We start from the raw sequence: 19567 nt of genomic DNA on the forward strand, positions 1-19567 counted from the left end.
CTTTACATTGTGCAAGACCTTTCTTAAAATTTCTACCTGGATGTATTTTGCACAAAGAAAGTCCTTGACTCTTTTTAGTTTAATTAGTATAATTGACAAACGAATCCAAACTCGTTTACTGAGCTTTCAACCACATCTCAAAGGTCTTCTTCGTCCGCCAATGAAACTGGCTCAGGAGTCATCTGACAAAATGTGATATGATGTAGTCAATTTTGTTTGCTGATGAAGACAATGCGATGTGGTAGAAAGCTAAAAAAACAACAACTAGTAAGTGGACCATGTGTTAAGATTATTTTGTCACATTTTTTTATATATATATATATTAGTCTTAACCGTGTCACTGAAATACTTCAGCAACCAATGGTGACCTTGACTACACTTGACTAAGCAACAATATAAGGTAAACACAAATTATTAAACAACATAATTGGTACCTATCACCATGGGGATGGAAAAAATAGCCATTTCTGATAATTCCTCTTCACTCATTTTACAATTTGTATGAATTCTAAACTGTTAAATAGCCCACCGTTTTGTGTCGTACAACCACAATGCAAACAAATATGAAACTTAGTAAGGGTCAAACCACCTGGAATTTAAACCTGCCAATGAAACACAAACCAGAACTGACTCGTGTCAAACACATATGTAAACATTAAATAACTTTCTGTTCTCGATTGCATCACATGGTGGCGACGACATTTGTCAGTGTTTACAAGGACGGGGCTGTCAAGTAGAAGGTTGCATATATATATATATATACGTGTCCACATATGCAGGAGGAGAGAGAGCGAGACAGAGATCAGATAATGACAACATGATGAAACCGTGTAAGGGCATTGAATGATGGTGGCACTGGAGGAAGAAAGAAATATACGGTATTAAGAGATAAGAGAAAAAATGGTGATGCTTTGTGATAAAGAGGGTTGAACGATTTAATGTCAAGATAATCATGCCTGCATGTGTGTATTCGTCTCAACGTGTACAGTGTATGCATTATTTCTACAACGCATGTAGTGCAAGCAAGCACAACACATGTATGTTTTAACGTTGTGTAGGAATAAAAACATAGAGATGTGATTTTTATTTTTTAATTTACATCTTAGAAGCTGTTGCATGCTCACAATGAGAGTTTGATGGCCCGACCTTTGTCACACGTCATCCCCTTCCTGTCACCCGTCTCTGTTGTCACCCTCCAAAGGGTGGTCAAATCTAAAAAGACACAAATTGTCCAAATCTGCCAGAAATGAGTAAACAAAAATCACCCACAATAACCAGAGAAGTCAGACAAGCATTCGTAGTCTGCAAGCTTAGATTCAACAGAATATAAGTGAGCAGTGGGTGTGCTGACCTCTGTCCCAGTGCGTTCTGCTGGAGTAGCACACTGCGGCATTCTGCAGTTGGTCCCATTGGGCTTACAGAGTTTCCACTGCGCTCCATTGGCTGTATTGATAACCTGATCCCTGTCACCCCAGCTCTCCTTCATCCATCCTTACATCTTTCCAGACCCTTCTTTACACACATGGACCGTTGTGTCATTGCACAAAGTTGTGGTTTCTTATGTAATCTGTACTATATTTTCTGTCATTGTGAGAACGAATCAGCGTAAAGCATTTTACTGCTATGTGTACCCCTATAGAATGGAGACAAAGTACAGAAAGCAGGACGTTCAGAGGGCCTTGGGATGAAAATAATCCGTGACATTGACCTAGAGGAGTTGACATCAATTCGTGCCTCAAAGGCATATATTCATATGGTAATAGCTTCCTCAAGAATTAGATTTTTCATCTATGCAAGTGTATTTAATCTGCAAGTTTTAGCCAATTAGCAGCAACCTTTGACAAATACGTTGTATACATAAAAGCTGTCAGTCCAAAACACTATGCAGCCAACCCACACCAATGTTGTGGTCGGTAGGGACAGGCACTGTAATGAGACAGGCACTGCACATGTATTTTTTCTTCAAATCAAACTCTTATAGCCTCATTAAATAAATATATATATATATATATATATATATATGTCATGTTTGCTGCCTTGTCATGTATGAGAACTACTACTTTTCTCATGAAATGTCATATGCATCCATGACTTCTGCGATGTGACTCTCTCTTGTCTCGTTTGTTTCCAAAACAAATCCAGAACTCGAGTCAAACATCCATTTGCTGTGACGTCCAAATGTGTGTGGTGAAACTTACTGCTGCACATTGCTTCATTTACTCCATAACCACCTCTCTCGTTCTGCCATATTTTGCCATCACTGCAGACATAACAGTGTCTCTTTTAGGGGCAGTGTACCTTGGCTCCGAAGTATGCGTCAGCTTCTTAAATCCTGCATCCTCAATAATAATCACAGGGCTCATATCTAGTGTTATGAAATATGCGATGCTGTCGGTAACTTGCGGGGGCCTCAAAGTTGAAGTAGATGCGTCGTGGTCATCTTGGCTACTGTACGTGGGATGGTCCGAGCAGAGAAATATATAACATATGTTATTGCCTTGTAAATATAAATATTTCCTGCATTATATAGTTTATCTGCCCTGATAGTTGCAGAATGGCCGTCTAGCTCATATAAAACTAACCAATTTGAAGTGGTCTGCCATGTTCGATGTTTTGTGATAAGCACATTTTTGCTTGCAGGGTTTGCATTTAACTTTGTTAGTTCATTCTACTTGTCAGTATTTTAGAGGGATAACTAAATAAACTGTAGCCAAACATTAAAAAAAAATGCTCTTGTGTTATACTTTCAGTAATGATGTAACAGTAGTTTTCATCTTATCTTTGAACAAGACTCCCTTATTTTTTCGGATACTCGTAGATTCACCTCAGGAAAAAGTAAAAGAAATACAACAGCCAAACAGTTACCAAAGTGAATCATGTCTCCTTTTTTCCGTCCTCACCGAGAAGTTTGTATTTGCCTCTAGGTGCTGGCAGACACACAGGATGCTCAAGTCTTCTGGCTGCTTTGTTATTATTTATGAATGTACTCCAGTTTAGCAGCAATGTCCCCATAATGCTCTCTGTATTCACCCTTCAGAGAAACAATACACTTACAAATTTATGCCGACAACATTTTTACTACATTTATTGATAAACAGACCCACTGCAAAGTGAACCACAGAGTCTTTAAAGACATCACAGCTTAATATTTTATAAATCGGATAAGCTGTTTAAAATCTGTTTAAAATCTTGTATCTATTTCCGGTTTCTAGCTTTGGGAGAGAGCTGCTTGTGTCCCACATTGTGATGGGTCCTTTTAAGATCACAGGAATGTGATGTCTGACTTGTGATATGCAGTGGATTTTCTTTTGCATTTTCAGTCCAGAAGTATTACTGGGAAAGACTTTTTATAGTTTCTATTATTTTGTAATGCAAAGACAATTTTGCCCACAAAACTTTAATCAAGGCCATCTTGGACTGAGATGATGAAGACTCCTCTTTCTCACCCTTTTCTCTCTCAGAAGGAGGATCCAATTTAGCCATGTGAGGCCAACCCAATAAATATCTGCTTTACTGAGAATGAGTCTGATTGAGGATTTATCCAATCCTTTACCAAGACTGATTGTTTACCTTTGCCTGAGCTTGATTGGATTGAAAAGGGAGCTCTCGCCCTGATCCATAGAGAGGAGAGAGAAATCTAATCATTTCTCTCTCTGTCTGTCTTTCTTGGTCTATGTCTTTCTTCCTCTTTTTTTGTTGCAGTCTTTTCCTCTCATATTGTCTCTTTCTCTGCCTCATTCCCTTTGTCTTTCTCACTCTTCCTATCCCTTACCTTATCTCCTCAAATGTCTTTGTGATGTGTGCTCTTCTTTCCCCCTTCAAACTGATATTTTCCTCTTCATTCCTGTCCCTGTCCAGCTCTCCTAATTTTTCCATCCCTTGCTTCATTTATTTTAGACTCTCTCTCTCCTCTCTCCACTTCAGACCAGCTGTAACAAGCCATACATCAAGTCAGAAACAGTTAGTTCACCTCAAGAAGCAGCTTGGCTTAATAAAAGTCTATTTTGTGTGCATATTTGTGTGGGGAAAAACAAAACAAAGCCAGTGTTATTGTGATAAGCATTACCGTGGACCATTTCAGTACAGAGTTTGAAGACAGTAGACAAGAGGGTGAGGTAATCCTCCTATACTGTCATGTCAAGCCCATTGATTATTTCTCTGAATACTTTAAGAAAGGAAGAAGCAAACAAGAAAAAAAACCTTAGTGTTAGAGGTCACCTGGAAGGTGCTTGTAGCATCGTTCAAGTTAACTCCAGAGGCAGCGAGGCTTTCAGTTAACAAAGCACTGTAGTCTTGCTCACGAAGCTTTTCTTGTTACGCATACACACTTCGGCAAGCACACACATTCTCTCACACACACACACACACACACACACACACACACACACTCACACACACACACACACACACACATGGCTTATTTAAGAACACAATAGGAGAGTAAATGGTTTTTCTGAAAGTGATTCCTACCTCCTTATTATTTATTCATGGGTCTGCTGGTCATTGCAACCTTGAGACCGGAGTGTGCGTGCGCGTGTGTGTGTGTGTGTGTGTGTGTGAGTGTGTGTGTGTGTGTGTGTGATGAATTCTATAAGAGACGAAAAGGTGGAGAGAGCCATAGCAGAGAAAAGTGTAGAGGCAGAGAAAAGAAAGAAATGGGGAATGGAGGGAGGGCTGCGGTCTGGAATATGGGTTTGGATTTCCGTCCTTGAGGGGTGAGTTGAAGGCGATCAATAGTGAGGCTGAAAGCATGGCTGATCGGGTGGCAGCACGAAGCTGCACAGGCACTCAGAGGGAACACGACCTAGACACAAACAAGGTCACTGGCCGACCCCTAACTGGACGGAGGCACACAAAGGAGAGGAAGGAGAGAGTAGACGGAGGTGAAGATCAAGATGGGTAGAAAAAGGTTAAGGGGGGGACAGATTGAAAGCAGAGGTTGATGGCAGCAAAAGGAAGAAGGAACAGTGGGGAACAGTATACATTTCGGAAGAAAGCGGTATACAGTATGTTGATGGAGTAAAACCAGGAGAACACGCAGCATCTGTGTATTTAATATTTGAAAAAGAGAAGGCAGAGAGAGAGCTTTGACTCTCTTTGATGATTTAGCTTCATACCCCCTTAAATACAACCACCTAATGTTACACCCACAGCCATGCGATGGGCTATACAAAATGTCTGTGTTTTATAGATGTGAATAAGAGCAGAAGATAATGAACAAGTGGAAGATGTAGTAAGAGATAAAGTGAGAAAACAAAATAAAAAGAGACTGGTGAAAGAAACCGGCAGGGGGACATGAGGATGAGCTGACTGCTGTGCCTGTGGCATCGTGAAGGCATGTCTGGATACATTCAGTAGAGTAATCAACCTTTTCACAGCAATCACTTATCCAACACTCGATGAAGGCAACTTTAAAATGTAACTTCTGTGCCGTGTCTGCATATCACTTCACTTCACACTTAAGATCAAAGACAAGCTAGAAACCCAACAGGACCAAACTACTTTAGACGAGTATATGCGAGAGTGCGCTGGCGAGTCTTTGCATCTGTGTCCTTGACTACTTGAGACGTTGAGAGACAAGAGAACAAAGGCCAAAATCAAATTAGATCTCCAAGCAAAAACAACAACACTTAATATTGCTGGTGATGAGTCTGGGGGTAGGATTCGGTGCTAGACTCCTCTATACCTTGTCTGGATAAAGCCTCTGGAGTGTCTGCTGCTGTGGCAACGCACTGTACCTTTCAGACAGGCCCCTCTCTGAGGCCAAAAATAATAAAGGCGATGTCAAAATGTCTGTATGTCTGTGCTCACAAAGTTAAATGAAATGGTGGGGGAAAAAAGTAGACTCTCGATATTGTATAGGGGCTGGGCAGAGATAGATAAACAGAGGGACAGGGGGATTTAAGTTTGTGTTGTATGTTACATGACTAGCTTGTAATGAACAATGTTTCTCAAGTAACTTTTGAAATATGAGTTTACTTCAGTGTTTTGATCAGATGCCGTCTGATATTGTGTTTGTCGTATCAGTAATTGAGAATTGGTTTTCTAAAACATATTGGTTGATATGTAATCCTTTAATGTATATTGAAGGTAGGTAATACAAATAATGTTTTTTTTACATAACATTTTTCAGGCATAAGTGCAAAGTGTTTTACAGCTTAAAAGATTCAAAGAATAAAAAAATATCAGAAACCCATGTAAGCCCCCCCCCCCCGACTCACACAAATGAGGAACATGAGAGTGCATAAATCAAGCAGCACTGATCACATACATAAACAGATGGAGGTACAAGTGTAAAAGGAAATAAATAAGTTCATATATTAATTTGATGTGGATGAGAGAAATAAGCTCATATAAAGCCTGTGAAATGTAAGGAAATATCCACATATATATATATATATATATATGTATATACACAAATACAATGCAAATTTAAGTGGTGAACTCATATTTAGCGGGATCCAAAACAGATACATGTGCAAAATATTTATGGAAGTGCATATAAAAAGTAAGAACAATTTAAATAAGTAATGACAATAAAGTTAAAATTGAACACTGTAATATAAAGAGGACATATTAATTGGTAGTGGAAAAAGAAAGCACTCCAACCATAACTGCACAATCAGCAGAACTTATATCCTTTAACTGGAATAAGTTCTACTCTATTTATTATGGTGAAATTCAGGCAACCTACTCTTAGTTTTAAGGAGGCTCTTAATAGCTCCAGTGGAGTCGGCTGATCTCAGTCTTAAAGGAAGGCTGTTTCAGGCTGTAAGGGGCAAATAGTGCTTTGATCAAATCTGGAGCATGATTGGCCTTGTAAATAAGTAATGCAATTTGAAATGTAACGGTCAACCAGTGCAGTGATACTAAAATTGGTGTGATGTGACAAGACCTCCTAGATTTAGGTAATTATCTGGCTGCTGAGTTCTGGATAAATTGCAATTGTGAGACTGAGTGTGAGTTTAAACAGGTTAAAAGAGAGTGACAGTAGTCCAGGTGTGATGATATAAAAGTCATTAAAACGTTTCTAAATTGATAAAAAGAAGCTTGGATGATATTTCTGGTATGCTGCTCAAAGGATAAGTGGCTATTAAAAGTTACCCTAAGGTTCTTTGCCACAGACTTAACATTGGCAGTAAGTAGTAGTAACATATGATGTTCTGGACCAAAGGATACACAGAATGCAGTGTTAACTGTGTGTCGTCAGTGCAGCACTGAAACAAGATGTCGTGTTGCAGAATCATATGTCCAAGAGCCAACATGTACAGTGAGAATACAATTGGTCCCAGAATAGATCCTTGGGGCAGTCTACATGTGATGTTAGCTGTTGTTGATTTAAAAATCCTGGATGGAGACACGTTTCCTGTTGTCCAGGTAAGAGGAGAAACACTTGAGTGGAACTCCAGTGATTCCTGCCCATTTCTCAGTCTCTCAATAAGAATTCTGTGCTCTATGGTGCTTTAGGCTGCACTTAAGGCCAGCAGCACCATGACAAAGCAGTGTCCAGAGACCGCAGCCAGTAATAAGTAATTTGTCACACGAAGGAGAGCTGTTTCTGTACAGTGCAGCTTTCGGAAAAAAAACCACTGGAATTGTTATGCCTCCACGCTGGCAATAGCTGTGGCCAGAGGCCTTGTGTTTTTGGGATGTCTGTCCATATATCTGGTCCATTTTCTTAAACAAGATATTTCAGGAACTTCTGGAGGGAATTTCTTCAAATTTGGTACGATGAAAGAATTACATTTTGTCACTGTGACCTTACAAAAACATGGCCATATCTTAAATATTCATATGCTGTAAGACAATTTCAGTGATGACATGACAGAAATGGATGTAAACTGCAACTTGACTGGTTGGCAGAGGCATATACCTGCAAGGCGGTGATACTAGATCACAGATGTTGTTGCATTTTGCCTGTAAAAGTTGCGTTTTTTCAAAGGTTTAGTGGGGAAAAGGTCCAGTGTCACAGTACCGAGAAGACCCTGTAGTGAAATTTGAACAAAACCATTCAATAATTCCAAGTATAATTCCAGGGATATCCATAGATGTTGCAGCAGGAGTTTCATTTGCACTAATGTTATGTCTTATTAATAAAGAAGGTAATAAAGGTTTCACACCCTGCTGGAGACAAGGCGGTTGCAGTTGTTTGTGAGAGATTGACAGGTTTATTGATGGTATTGAATAACGTGTCAGGATTATGCTCATAAACAGAGATTAACTGTGAAAAGTGTTGGACTCGAGCCTCCTTCACTTTGTTGTGTCGTGGAGCTTAAGAGGTTAACGTTGTAAGAAATGTTTTAATTAACGACAGCAACTTGTAATTTACTTGATTTCAGCTTTCTGTCTGCTCTCCGGTATAATCTTTTGAGAGTCCGAGTGTCTTTGTTTATCCCGGGGGATTCTCATATTGTCAGTTTTAGCTGGGTTTTTAGAGGTGCAACCTTGCTCCGGGTGGATAGGCATAGTTTATGAAAAGCTTTTGTGAGGTTGTTTGTATCTGTATAATACGTCAGATGGATACATAATGTATCTGTCAGGCTTTTTCTTTACTTCTGTCCCTCCTTCCATCTCTCTTTTCTCAGCATCATCATGGCATTCGGCAATGATATCATCTGCTCTACACACAGAGACGCACACGCACACACAAAAAGAATGAGCTCAAATTTCTCCATCTCATGCCATGCTTGTGCTAATTAGCCATCGCTCATTACAACAAACACATCCAACATGGGCGGAGTGTGTGAGGTAGCTGCTGACACCGCTGCTGACGGCTGTGTACACACAGGCCGTTTGGAGAGAGATGCTCACGTCTGCTGATTCTGTCCGCCTTGCTTTGTTCCCCTCTGACTCAAACACTCTGATGGTGAGTGAAATGCTCCAAAAAAAAAAGTGAATTATGTAAATTCTGTTTTGCATATGGGATTACAATAATGTGAATATGCTTAAAAAAATCAGGTGTCTCTCGAGAGCAAGCAATGGAAAACATCTGTTGAGCGTCAGTGTTATATTAGCTCTCACCATCATCAGCGCCAATGACTTGCACACAAGTTCTATATATACGGTATATATATTTTTTTTCAGAGATCATGACATTATCGTAAATGCTGATGATTCCTCTGCCTCCTGTAATTTTATCACAGCCTTGGTCTCATATTACACAGGCAGAAAGAGCGATAAAGGCATTTGTATTGTATGTCAAGGTCAAAGTGAGGGAGGGTGTATTTAATATCGGTGAGTCAGTTTTATTGGACTTTGTGAGGAAGTGATCTCTGCACGCAGAGTTGGAAGGTGTTTCACTCTGATGTGTGTGTATAAAACACACTGATGGCAATTGTTGCTCAGTTTTATTCAGATACAGGTGACTACATTGAATGACTGTAAGTGGTGAATGCCACTTGCTTATACTCTTGCCAATTACCTTCAGTAGGCTGTTGATTACACATTTAAACAGGCAATTGCTAATAAATGGAGATTGCATGATGTAATTTAACTGACAGGGAAAAACATATAACTCATTTTTCATCACATTTTCCTCTCTGTAAAATGCACCTTATCCTTTCATATTTCCCTGTATCTCCTGGTCCAGTCTTTGCTTTGTTTTTCTCTATCATTGATCACACCTTTTGTTTTTATATGTCGGTCCCTTGATAACCCTGTCCTGTGTCCCTCTCCTCTCTTTCCTGCCCTGCCCTGTCTTCATTTGTACCTTTCACCTCATCTAATATCTTCTTCTTCTGAATGTAATCTGCACCTTCTCTCCTCTTCTTCTTTATCCCTTTTCACTGCTGCTTTCTTCTCTCCTACCCCTTTTATTCTCCCTCATTTTTTAAAATAAATTTCCTGAAGACAGAAAAAAAAAAAAAGTTAAACTATCTGCCCTCTTTGTCGTACTCACTTGTTCCCACACATCTCTTGTTCTTCGCTCTCTTCCCCCTAAGCTTCCCAACACATGATGCCATGAATCAGCAAAGCAACGTCCATTCAGGCGGTGATGCTTGAAATTATATGTATTCCTCGCTCTAGTCTCTTACTCTTTTAACCATCCATTTATTCTTCCTCTCCTCTCAGTTGCTTCACTCTAGCCCTCCATATCTCCTCCCAGTGACAGATAATTAGAATGGATATTTCCATGTGCAAGTTTATTTAGTGTTGTACCGTATGTCATCCACACCTTGTCACTTTTCTTTTTCAATTTAGACATTGCTTGTGAAGCAAAGTGGGAGCGATTACTTCTCAGTGTCTGTTTGTCGGTTCAAGCTGCCGTTATCAACCTGCTATACTCCTTATTTCTCAGTTATTTTGTCATGTCGGCCTGTCTTCTCTCTACCTATCCCACACTTTCCCACACTGTTTGTGTATGTCTGAGCGCCTCAGTGTGTGTGTGGGTCTGCGTCCCTGCCAAGTAGTATTCCCCGATTACAGGATTACCATCTTAAGCCTATTCACGGTAAGTGAGCCAGTTGGATGGATAAAGCACTGCTTTGTCGACTCCGCTGGAGTTACATCAAGAAAGAGTTAGAAAAATTGTAGAAGGCAGGCCTAGCAAGCTCTGGGTGAGCTACTGAGAGGGAATGTAACGGATTCAAACCCTGTAACACCCGAGGAAGCAGCAGTGGTTTAGAGGGGGAAAGCTTTGCAAGCTAAGCATTGCTTGCAGTGATGTCAAACAAGGAGGGATTTAACCTTTCACAGCTGTATTATACTCAGTGGTTGACGGTAAACTACATCGAATTTGAACACTGCCGATTGGGCCCACAAAACACAGAGATGTAGGGGTAACCTTAATAAATAAATTGTAACAAAAAGCAGGTAAAACACCGGAAGCTGTGGTTGCCAGAATGACACCGTAATAAATAACGTAGGACTTGTTCTACTATTACGGTGAAGAGATATTAGCTCTGCTGATTAAGGTTGGAGTTTAATTCCATATTTTATCATAGAAAAGTGTTTAGCATAGAAAGAAACACTGTTGAAAATACCATAGTGCTTCATCAACTACCAGGGATGTTATAATTAATGATTCATTAATAAAGCAGCAGCTACGGTATTTCAAGATTTCTGAATTATTAGTGTTTTAAGGGTGTTCAATGGGGCAATTTTTGACGAACACTTTGGTTGGTAGGCAGGCTCAGTTAATCCTGATTACAACACTTGGAATTGCAGTCTCTTAATTGCTCAGGCAGAAATGTAAATGTGGAGGTGTGATGCAATCGACAGGTGACCTGTCCAGTTCGTTAGCGGCATCATAATAATTCAGGATCAGATTAGGGCACTCTGTCTACATTGTTTTTATTATTTGTGACAGCCGTGCTGAATATTGATAACACATTAACATGAACAGCAAGGTGTGAACAGCAATCTCAACCCCCTTTTTCTAAGCTAAATGCTAACACAGTATTAAGGTCCCTCCTGTATTGTTGTGTAGCGTTGACAGTTTCCAGTTAAGACAGCGGGGCAAAAGGGTCCGACAGCCATCGGACCATGTCTGCTGGATCCTGTTGAGATGTGTCACTCTGGGGAGAGAAGTTAGAGGCTCAGAGACAGATCAGAAGGGGGAAGGGGGGGGGGGGGGTACAAGATATATAAGAAATGTTAAATAAGACAATAAGACCAACTTCAGACTTGTAGAGACAGAATGGACGGAGGGAAACACAGAGAGAGAGAGGGAGATCAGAAGAAAGGTGTGAGACTGAGACCACACACACGCACACACATAGAGAGAGAGAGAGAGGAGGGAGAGAGGTGTTTGGATCGGCAGCTGCAGGCCACTGACCTGTCAGTATGGTTGACACACATTAGCCCTGTCCTCCCTCACCACCTTAAAGAAGAGCACACCTTTCACTCTTTCTCCTCTCTCCCTTCACTGTTTGTGATCCATATTCATCCTGCCTCATTAGCTCTCCTTCTTTCTTTACCTACAAGTCAACACAGATTTACTGATTTGAGGCTGGAATCCATTGCCGGTTTATTACGTACCCACACCGAAATCCAATGCAGTCCAATACAAGAGCTCTGCAATAAATCCCACCTTTAGAAAGCTCATAATGTTAGTTTTTGTTGACAATGTGGCAGAGAGGTGTTGACTCAACTCTATCATTTTGTTGGCCAAGCATTGAAAGGAGTATCTAATATTTTGTCAGCTGTCCCAACGAAAACTGAACATTATAAGCTTTATAAAGTTAGGTTTTATTGCAGGGCTGTTGTATTGGATTGCAGTGGATTTAGCAAGGTGTATGTGACTAATAAACTGGCCACCTGGGTGTATTGTTAAAATACTCATCCGTATTATGGAGTGCAGCAGATTTACTGTGGCTTGAGATGCTGTGAGCAACTGCTAAGAAATTGTTTACTTGCTTGTCAGGTCGCGACATGGTTGACAATGCCAATAAAGTCAGTTTATCTGATTAAGTCCACAATACACTTCACAACAACTCGTCAAAAACATCTCTGCTGCAGTGTGAACGCTGCTAGAGGACCGCTGCTGAATGCGCTTCAAGCCTTAAATGGAAAGAGCTCACCCAACAATATTGACTTCACTTTCTGTGTTTGATCATTGAAATTTCAAAGACACGGCAACCGGGTAATCTCAAAATGCACTTTAAAAAGAATAATAGGGGGCACGAAATTTAGACTTTATTTGCATCAAACAGCACAAACATCTTCACTTGGCTCATTTCATATCATTGTAAACAAGGGAGCGTGATAGATTCAAGGACAAGTTATTACCATTAATGGCTTTTAACTATGCAGAAACTGCAATGCATTGGTTGGAAACAAACATTTAATTAAGGGGAGTTATTGCGAATGACGATCATACAACATGTGGCCACTAATGGAACATTTACTAGCCCACTTGGCTCTGGTCAGTATTTTAGTGCACTCTTCAATTACCACAGTTTGATTAGTGCCGAATTACTTCATCCGCCTATCCTCCCATAAAACCACAAACATAAAGTACTTCCCAACTGTCTCCTCCCAATTCTCTGACAACACTGTTCTCCACACTGTTTCTGTTCTCCTGTTGAAACATCTGTGTCTTAGACAGCATACAGCTCCCCCAGCTGAATACAGAAACGATGAACAAAACCTGCTGCATTTCATGTCGAGCTGGATCCCAGGGGATTCCAAACCTTCCCTTCACATTACACTTCTAACCAAATGTAAGAGCTATTATTACAAAAGGCTCTGACTCAACAAATGCATCTTCATTTCCCAGCATGTGTGTGAATCTGCGTGGGGGTAAAAAGTGTGTAAACGAATGTGTATTTAGACACAAGATCTGATGGCAAGTCAGTGTTAGGCTTTCACATAAATATATAAAAGATGGGAGGAGAAAAGCGCCCAGACAGGGATAAGATGAGGGAGAAAGAAAAGGACTGGGAGAGAGATCCAGACCAATCCGCCGGGACCTGAGTGGAAAAAATAGAACAGCGTCACACGTCTATTGAGGGAAGAGAGAAGAAAGAGGTGTGGAGGGAGAGCGAACGAGGTCAGAGAAAGAGAGCGCAGGTGATGGTTTTAAGCTGCTTGTGTCACAGGCAGATATAGGCTCCTCTGCCGCCTGCCTGTCATCTGCATCGCACACAATGTCCCCTTTGTTCACAATATCACCTCTCTCTATTTTGCTTGCTAGTGTGATGCACTATTTCTCTCCCCATCACACAGCTGCTAGCGATACTGTATATATCATTCCCTCTCATTCTCACTCTCAAACAAAAAAAGAAACTCTCACTTACACATCTTTTTCTCACCCTCTCCTTACCTACGATATTCCTCACTGACTCCAGCTGTTTTTCTTCCTGTCTCTCTGTTTCCTTACATATTTTACTTATGCCTTTTACCCCAGGATGTCCCAATATAACAATACTCTTAGCAGTATTATTGTTAGCTCATAAGTTAGTTCCACTTCTGTTGACTTTCTGTAATCTTTTGAGTGCAATACATCATCCTGATTTCATGCTCAACGCTTTCTCTTTACACAAACACACACAAAGTTTCATTACGCACACACGACAGTAAGCATACAGTAACTGATTTTAGCTGAAACATTATTATTTTATTTTACTGTCACAAAGCCCCTTTCACGTAATCTTGCCATTAAAATGATCCTAAACTTGAAACTAAGCTTAATGTTCCTGAACTCTAATCTTAAGAATTACTCTTCAAAGCAAGTGCAAAGAAAACGTCTGTTATTTGATCTGCTCATCTTTTAATCCTTGAATGGATAAAAGCAGGAAAAACACAGATACACACTTCACGCTCACTTTCACTCTCTCCTTTTCTGTCTCTCACAAAGCTCCACACACCCACATGCACAAACACACACACACACACACACACACACACACACACACACACACACATGCATGAAAACTGGAGTCACTAAACCATGGAGAGACAGGGTTCGGTTCATTGCTCACCTTGGCTGGTTTGATCAATGGCAGTCTGCCTCCTCCAAATCCTTCCCACAAACAGAGCTGAATAAACAGGCAGGGAGCGTTTACACAGGCTCTGATAATCTGCTAATCCATATAACCTGCTTTCCAACCAACACACTCACTCTCACGTGCACTCACACGCATGCACGCAGGAGGGAATATGTACGCCGCTACGGAGTACATATCCAGGAACACAAGCAGACAACTGTGCATTAAAGCAGGACACACACACTTCTACACACAAACATTTGCATACACATACACAAACAATCACACACACACACACGCTGTATCAGTGGCTTTTGTCCATTATCCTCCCTGACCTCCACAGGACATGGTTGATAGTCTCGTCGAGGTTGATAACAGACAGAAGGGTTAATAGGGATTAATGGACTGTACACACACACACACACACACAGTGAGAATAACATTTCAGAGCTGATGACTTCACAGGCTTTCATGTATCTCTGAAGCGTGTGTGTGTGTGTGTGTGTGTGTGAGTGTGTGTGAGTATGTTTGTGCACTTGATTAATCGAGTGATTGTATCATGTTGCTGTCGGCCGTGCAGCATTCCCATGGCTTGATGGGATAATTGAGGCGTGAAAAAGCCATATAGAGTTTGTCAAAACTCTTAATGGTCTTAGTTTAGCATCATGGACACCATGAGTACAGCACTTAGTGTCATTAACTTCCATTCAATGGAGCAGACAGAGATTTTATCACTGAGAAAAAAAGTCATAAATGCATTTATAATTTTCATCCATTTTTCTAGGTCACTGAATTTGCTTTATGTATACATACCTTTCAACCACGTTTCAGGTGACACGATGAGCACAAGGATGATGTAATTTGTTTGCCACAGCTGCGACAATATAACTTCTTTATGATGTGAAAACGCAATGGTTTGGTTGAGTCTAGGCTCAAAAACAAGGAAAGATCATAGTTTGGATTAAAATAACTGCTTGGTTATTGTTGAGGAAACATTGTGGTTTGGGCTAAAATGAAAGCTTTGTTAAGATTAGAAGACTTTTGTTGAACAATCGTGGTCATGGTTTGAAGAAACAAGCAATGAAAAGGGTAGGGAATGGGAAACAAATATGATTCTTCTGAACAAAGTCAGCCCATACAACCACCCCAACCTCCCTATGAGGACAATGTAGCTCTATATCATAGTCACAATAAATTCCCAATGAACGAGAGTCATAACTCCTACAGCCACTAGCTGACCATAAAAATATGATGAAAATGACTGATGCTGTCATCTTTCTAGGGAAAACAGTCGGCTTTAGTTTCTTAACTTGCCGCTGTGATGTCTCAGTACACTGTGACATCACTGTTGGATTTGGTTACAGATGCAAAAGAGAAACAGACTTAACATTTTCCACCAGTGTGATGACACTGCTTTTAATCATCAACGAAGATTACAAATTGCCTGTTGAAGAATTACGTGTCACTAGGTTTTCTTTGTTGGAAACGAGAGCAGAATGTTACTATTACATTTTACTTTCATCGGTTTGTGCATAAACATGAATATTTGTTTGGGTAGGGAGATGTTTGAATGTGTGCTTTTTAACATTTTTGTTTATACTGTATCAGAAAAGTTTTTTGGACATCAAAGTCTTTCTCTCTGTCCCCGTTTTAACTTTCTTACATTACACTTTGACTGATTCTGTCCTTGCTACACCTTGCTGTCACTGACAGCATCTTCGTCAATTCAACATTTTCTCCCCTTCGCCCCTCTCTTCAGGTACGGTGGACGAAGACGGCTGGCAGTGCATCAGACAAGTTCCAGGAAACATCACTCTTCAACGAGACGCTGCGCATCGAGTACATCCAGAGGTTTCAGGGGGGTCGCTACTACTGCAAGGCCGACAACGGGGTGGGGGTGGCTGCCATCAAGTCCATCCGCGTAGATGTGCAGTGTAAGTGGGCAGGGAGAAAGACGGAAAAAAAAATACAAAAAACTCCTTCCACTTCTGGACCACAGCTTACTATCACTACAGCTATTCCCACTGTTAGAGAAGACCAAGATGGGGAGAGATTGGAAGAGGAAAGATGAAAGACAGATGGGATGGATGATGAGTGGGAATGGCTTCCAGGAGTATCTGATGACTTATGGTGGAAAGGATGAAAAGCATGGTAGGAGTATTGGAGGGTATAGATAATATGGTGCAACACTTTCAAAATGAGCATCTACATTTTTTGACCTTGGTATATTGTATGGATAATGCAGCCGCGTGTTCTCCACCAATAAGAGTTTTGTCAGATACTCCTGGATAAAAAGTGAAGTCTGTGGGACATATCAAGAGTTTTATAACAGTTGGTCCAGGTGGTACGGGCTCCCTAACCCACTATTTCTCAACTAACCCACACCCCAGTACTCTGATAATAAAAGTGAGAAAAATCACAACCACAAAATCAGGTTATTAGCTGTTTAGACTGATCCTCAATATTTCTTGCTGTTTAGCTCTGTCACATCCTCAGATTTGATGCCTGCCACAATTAGCATGTTAATTACTAATCTGCTGATAATTAAGAGATTGCCTTTTCTTTTCACACCTTGTTACACATCCTTTGAACTGTCCCTGCAGTCTGGGGCTCTACAAAGGGTCTAATGATAATGTTTGTCATACAGGCAGACAGTTGAGAAGTAGTGTGGTGTTGTAGGGGCCCCGTGCTGCTGCTTGTTTCACTGCCCCACTGTCCCTGTGAGTCAGGGGCCAGGTCATGGCGACAGGTTGATGCACATGCAACTATATACCCAACACATCAATACTTGTATAAAGTTTAATTTAATTTCCAGCACCCTAAAACCTTACACATCCGTTACAGCGGTTTATTGCATAGATAGTTCCTTCCTTCATTGATTCAATCATTTTAATGGTGGGTTTATAGACTAATAGAAAAAAGCTGATTTTCCAAGGGCCCTATAACCCTAAACACCCTTTTGCTAAATTCATCTCTTCTTCTACTCTGCTTTGTTCAAAACCATGGTCTGCCACACCTGCTTTAGCATCTTTAGCATACACACATATACAGACACGCATGATCGCTCCATGCTTGTCCCTCTAGGATTTGTCACTTACACCACCACCCTGCCTCGGCCTCTTAATGGGGCCCCCCCCTCCCTCCTTCTCCCTCCTCCCTTTCTGCTGATAGAGTTAGTTCTCCCCAGGCGCTAGCTTGGCCCCTGCTGGGGAGCTGGTAATTGCAGGGGGCCTGGGTAGTAAACAGGTTGTACCGTGAGTGTAGTTGTGACAGGAGCTCTGTGAAGCTAACCAGCTCTGACGGCCAATGCTTGTTCAATTCCCCATCCCCCATGCCGCGTTGGACCCAGCGGCGATCAACCACGCTTCCTACACAGGGTGACTTCAGTTCTAGAGCGATGTAACAATTAGCCCAAGCTATACCACATAGAGAGAGGGAGAGAGAGAGAGAGAGAGTGAGAGAGAGAGAGAGAGAGTGAGAAAAGAGGGGTTGTAAGCAGGGAGGCTGAGTGTCTCTGTAGATGCGGTTTGAACAGAAGGTCAGATGGAAAGACCACCGGATTCTCTTGAGGAGTACAGAACCAAGGAAATGTACTTCTATTAATGTACACATGGGAGACAAATTAAGATAACAAAAGGTTATATATTCCTGACACAGATTATCGAAGTGAAATTTGGAAGTAGCTCTAAAATCTCCAACTGATAATTTGTGTTGAGATCTGATAACTGTGTTGTAGCATATAATTCAGTTTTTATTCTCATCAAACCTTTCAGTGACCCCTCATTCCCCCACACCTGTTTGCTTGATTGACAGGTCTGAATTCTATTTAATTTTGATTGCTGCCTGTTTGACCAATATCGGCTCCATCCAGACTCCACCGAGTTGCCAAAATTTGGCTTTTCTGGCTCTTAACAACTGACAAGATGGCAGCAGGCAGCTAGTGGTAAACCCAAACTCCTGGCTCCAAAAAGCCCCGTCAAAAGCCAATGGGAGACAGCACAGATGATATGTCCATGTTTTTCTACAGTGATACGACAAAAGAAAGGGAAAAGTATGCGTAGTTCAAGCACAATTGTGCGTGAGGAAATAAAAGGAAAATGTTACTTTAAGCTAGATAAACTGAACATACGGTGTTGTTTTCGGATGAGCAGGTCAGGTTGTAGTTACCAGAAGAGCATTCTACCTTTCCAGGAAAGAAACTAAACAGCGAACACAGGACAAAGTAGAAACAGAAAAGAATGGTGATTGATTGTAAATTGCAATTCCCACTCAAAAAAAGGGGAAGTGATGAGAAGCGAAACACGAAGATGAGGAAGAATAAGACAGATGAAGGGAAAAGCAAAAAGCAAAATGAAGACAGCGAGAACGAGAAATGAAATTTGGGGGAGGGAAAAGAGAGAGAGAGAGAGAGATGCACTTAATGAGGTAGATGCACTCATATGCTTTTCAATTTGGATGCATCCAACAGACCAGTTAATGGACTAGAGGGCAGAACATGTTGTTACCTGCACAATGTGCAAACAAGAGCTTCAGCTCTCTCTCTCTCTCTCTCAACCACACAATTTATGTCTTTTCTATGTTTCAGCTTTTTTAACTGAAATGACCACACACTGCACTTTTTATTCACTCTTTCTTTTCCCCTTCTCCTTCCCTCATTCCTACTTCTTTCTTGTTGTCCTTTATTTTTTCCTTCCTTCCTGCCATCCTCTGCACCACACACGCCAGTGCGTGATGAAGCATTGTGTTGTTTCGTGTGTGTAGTGAGTCAGCTGGGGTCTCTCCTCTCAGCTGTGAGGCTCAACTAAACACAGCAGTGTGTGTCTTTAGGTCATCGGCCGTGCGTGCGACTTTAACTTTGCTTTCATACAAACACACGGATGCAAGGAGGCGTGCAAGGCATCATGCAGGCACACATACAAACCAAATTGCTTGCTCTTCACTCACAGGTAGCATGTGCACAGTTTTTTGCATTTACATAGATGCACATGCACAGCGACGCACACAGTAGTAGGGGGACGCACTTTCAAGTATGCACACATGCTAAAATATGTCCAAAAACACACTTTCACACTTCAAAGTGTGTGAGAACAAGAGGAACAGTAGGGACGAATGAAGAGAGGGGAGAGAATGAATGATGG

General features: G+C 41.1%; 1 protein-coding gene across 1 annotated transcript in view; it reads left to right on the plus strand.

Moving 5' to 3' along the window:
- mdga1 (MAM domain containing glycosylphosphatidylinositol anchor 1) overlaps positions 1-19567 on the plus strand; it is a 152977-nt gene that overhangs the window by 33738 nt on the left and 99672 nt on the right. Inside the window, exon 4 of the mRNA XM_076109762.1 lies at positions 16189-16363. Within this exon, the coding sequence (XP_075965877.1) occupies positions 16189-16363 (175 nt within the window). The remainder of the gene's footprint in view (positions 1-16188; positions 16364-19567) is intronic.

This window comes from Anarhichas minor, unplaced genomic scaffold (genome assembly GCF_050575085.1).
Source record: "Anarhichas minor isolate MPS153535 unplaced genomic scaffold, ASM5057508v1 ptg000042l, whole genome shotgun sequence".
Classification (NCBI taxonomy): domain Eukaryota; kingdom Metazoa; phylum Chordata; class Actinopteri; order Perciformes; family Anarhichadidae; genus Anarhichas; species Anarhichas minor.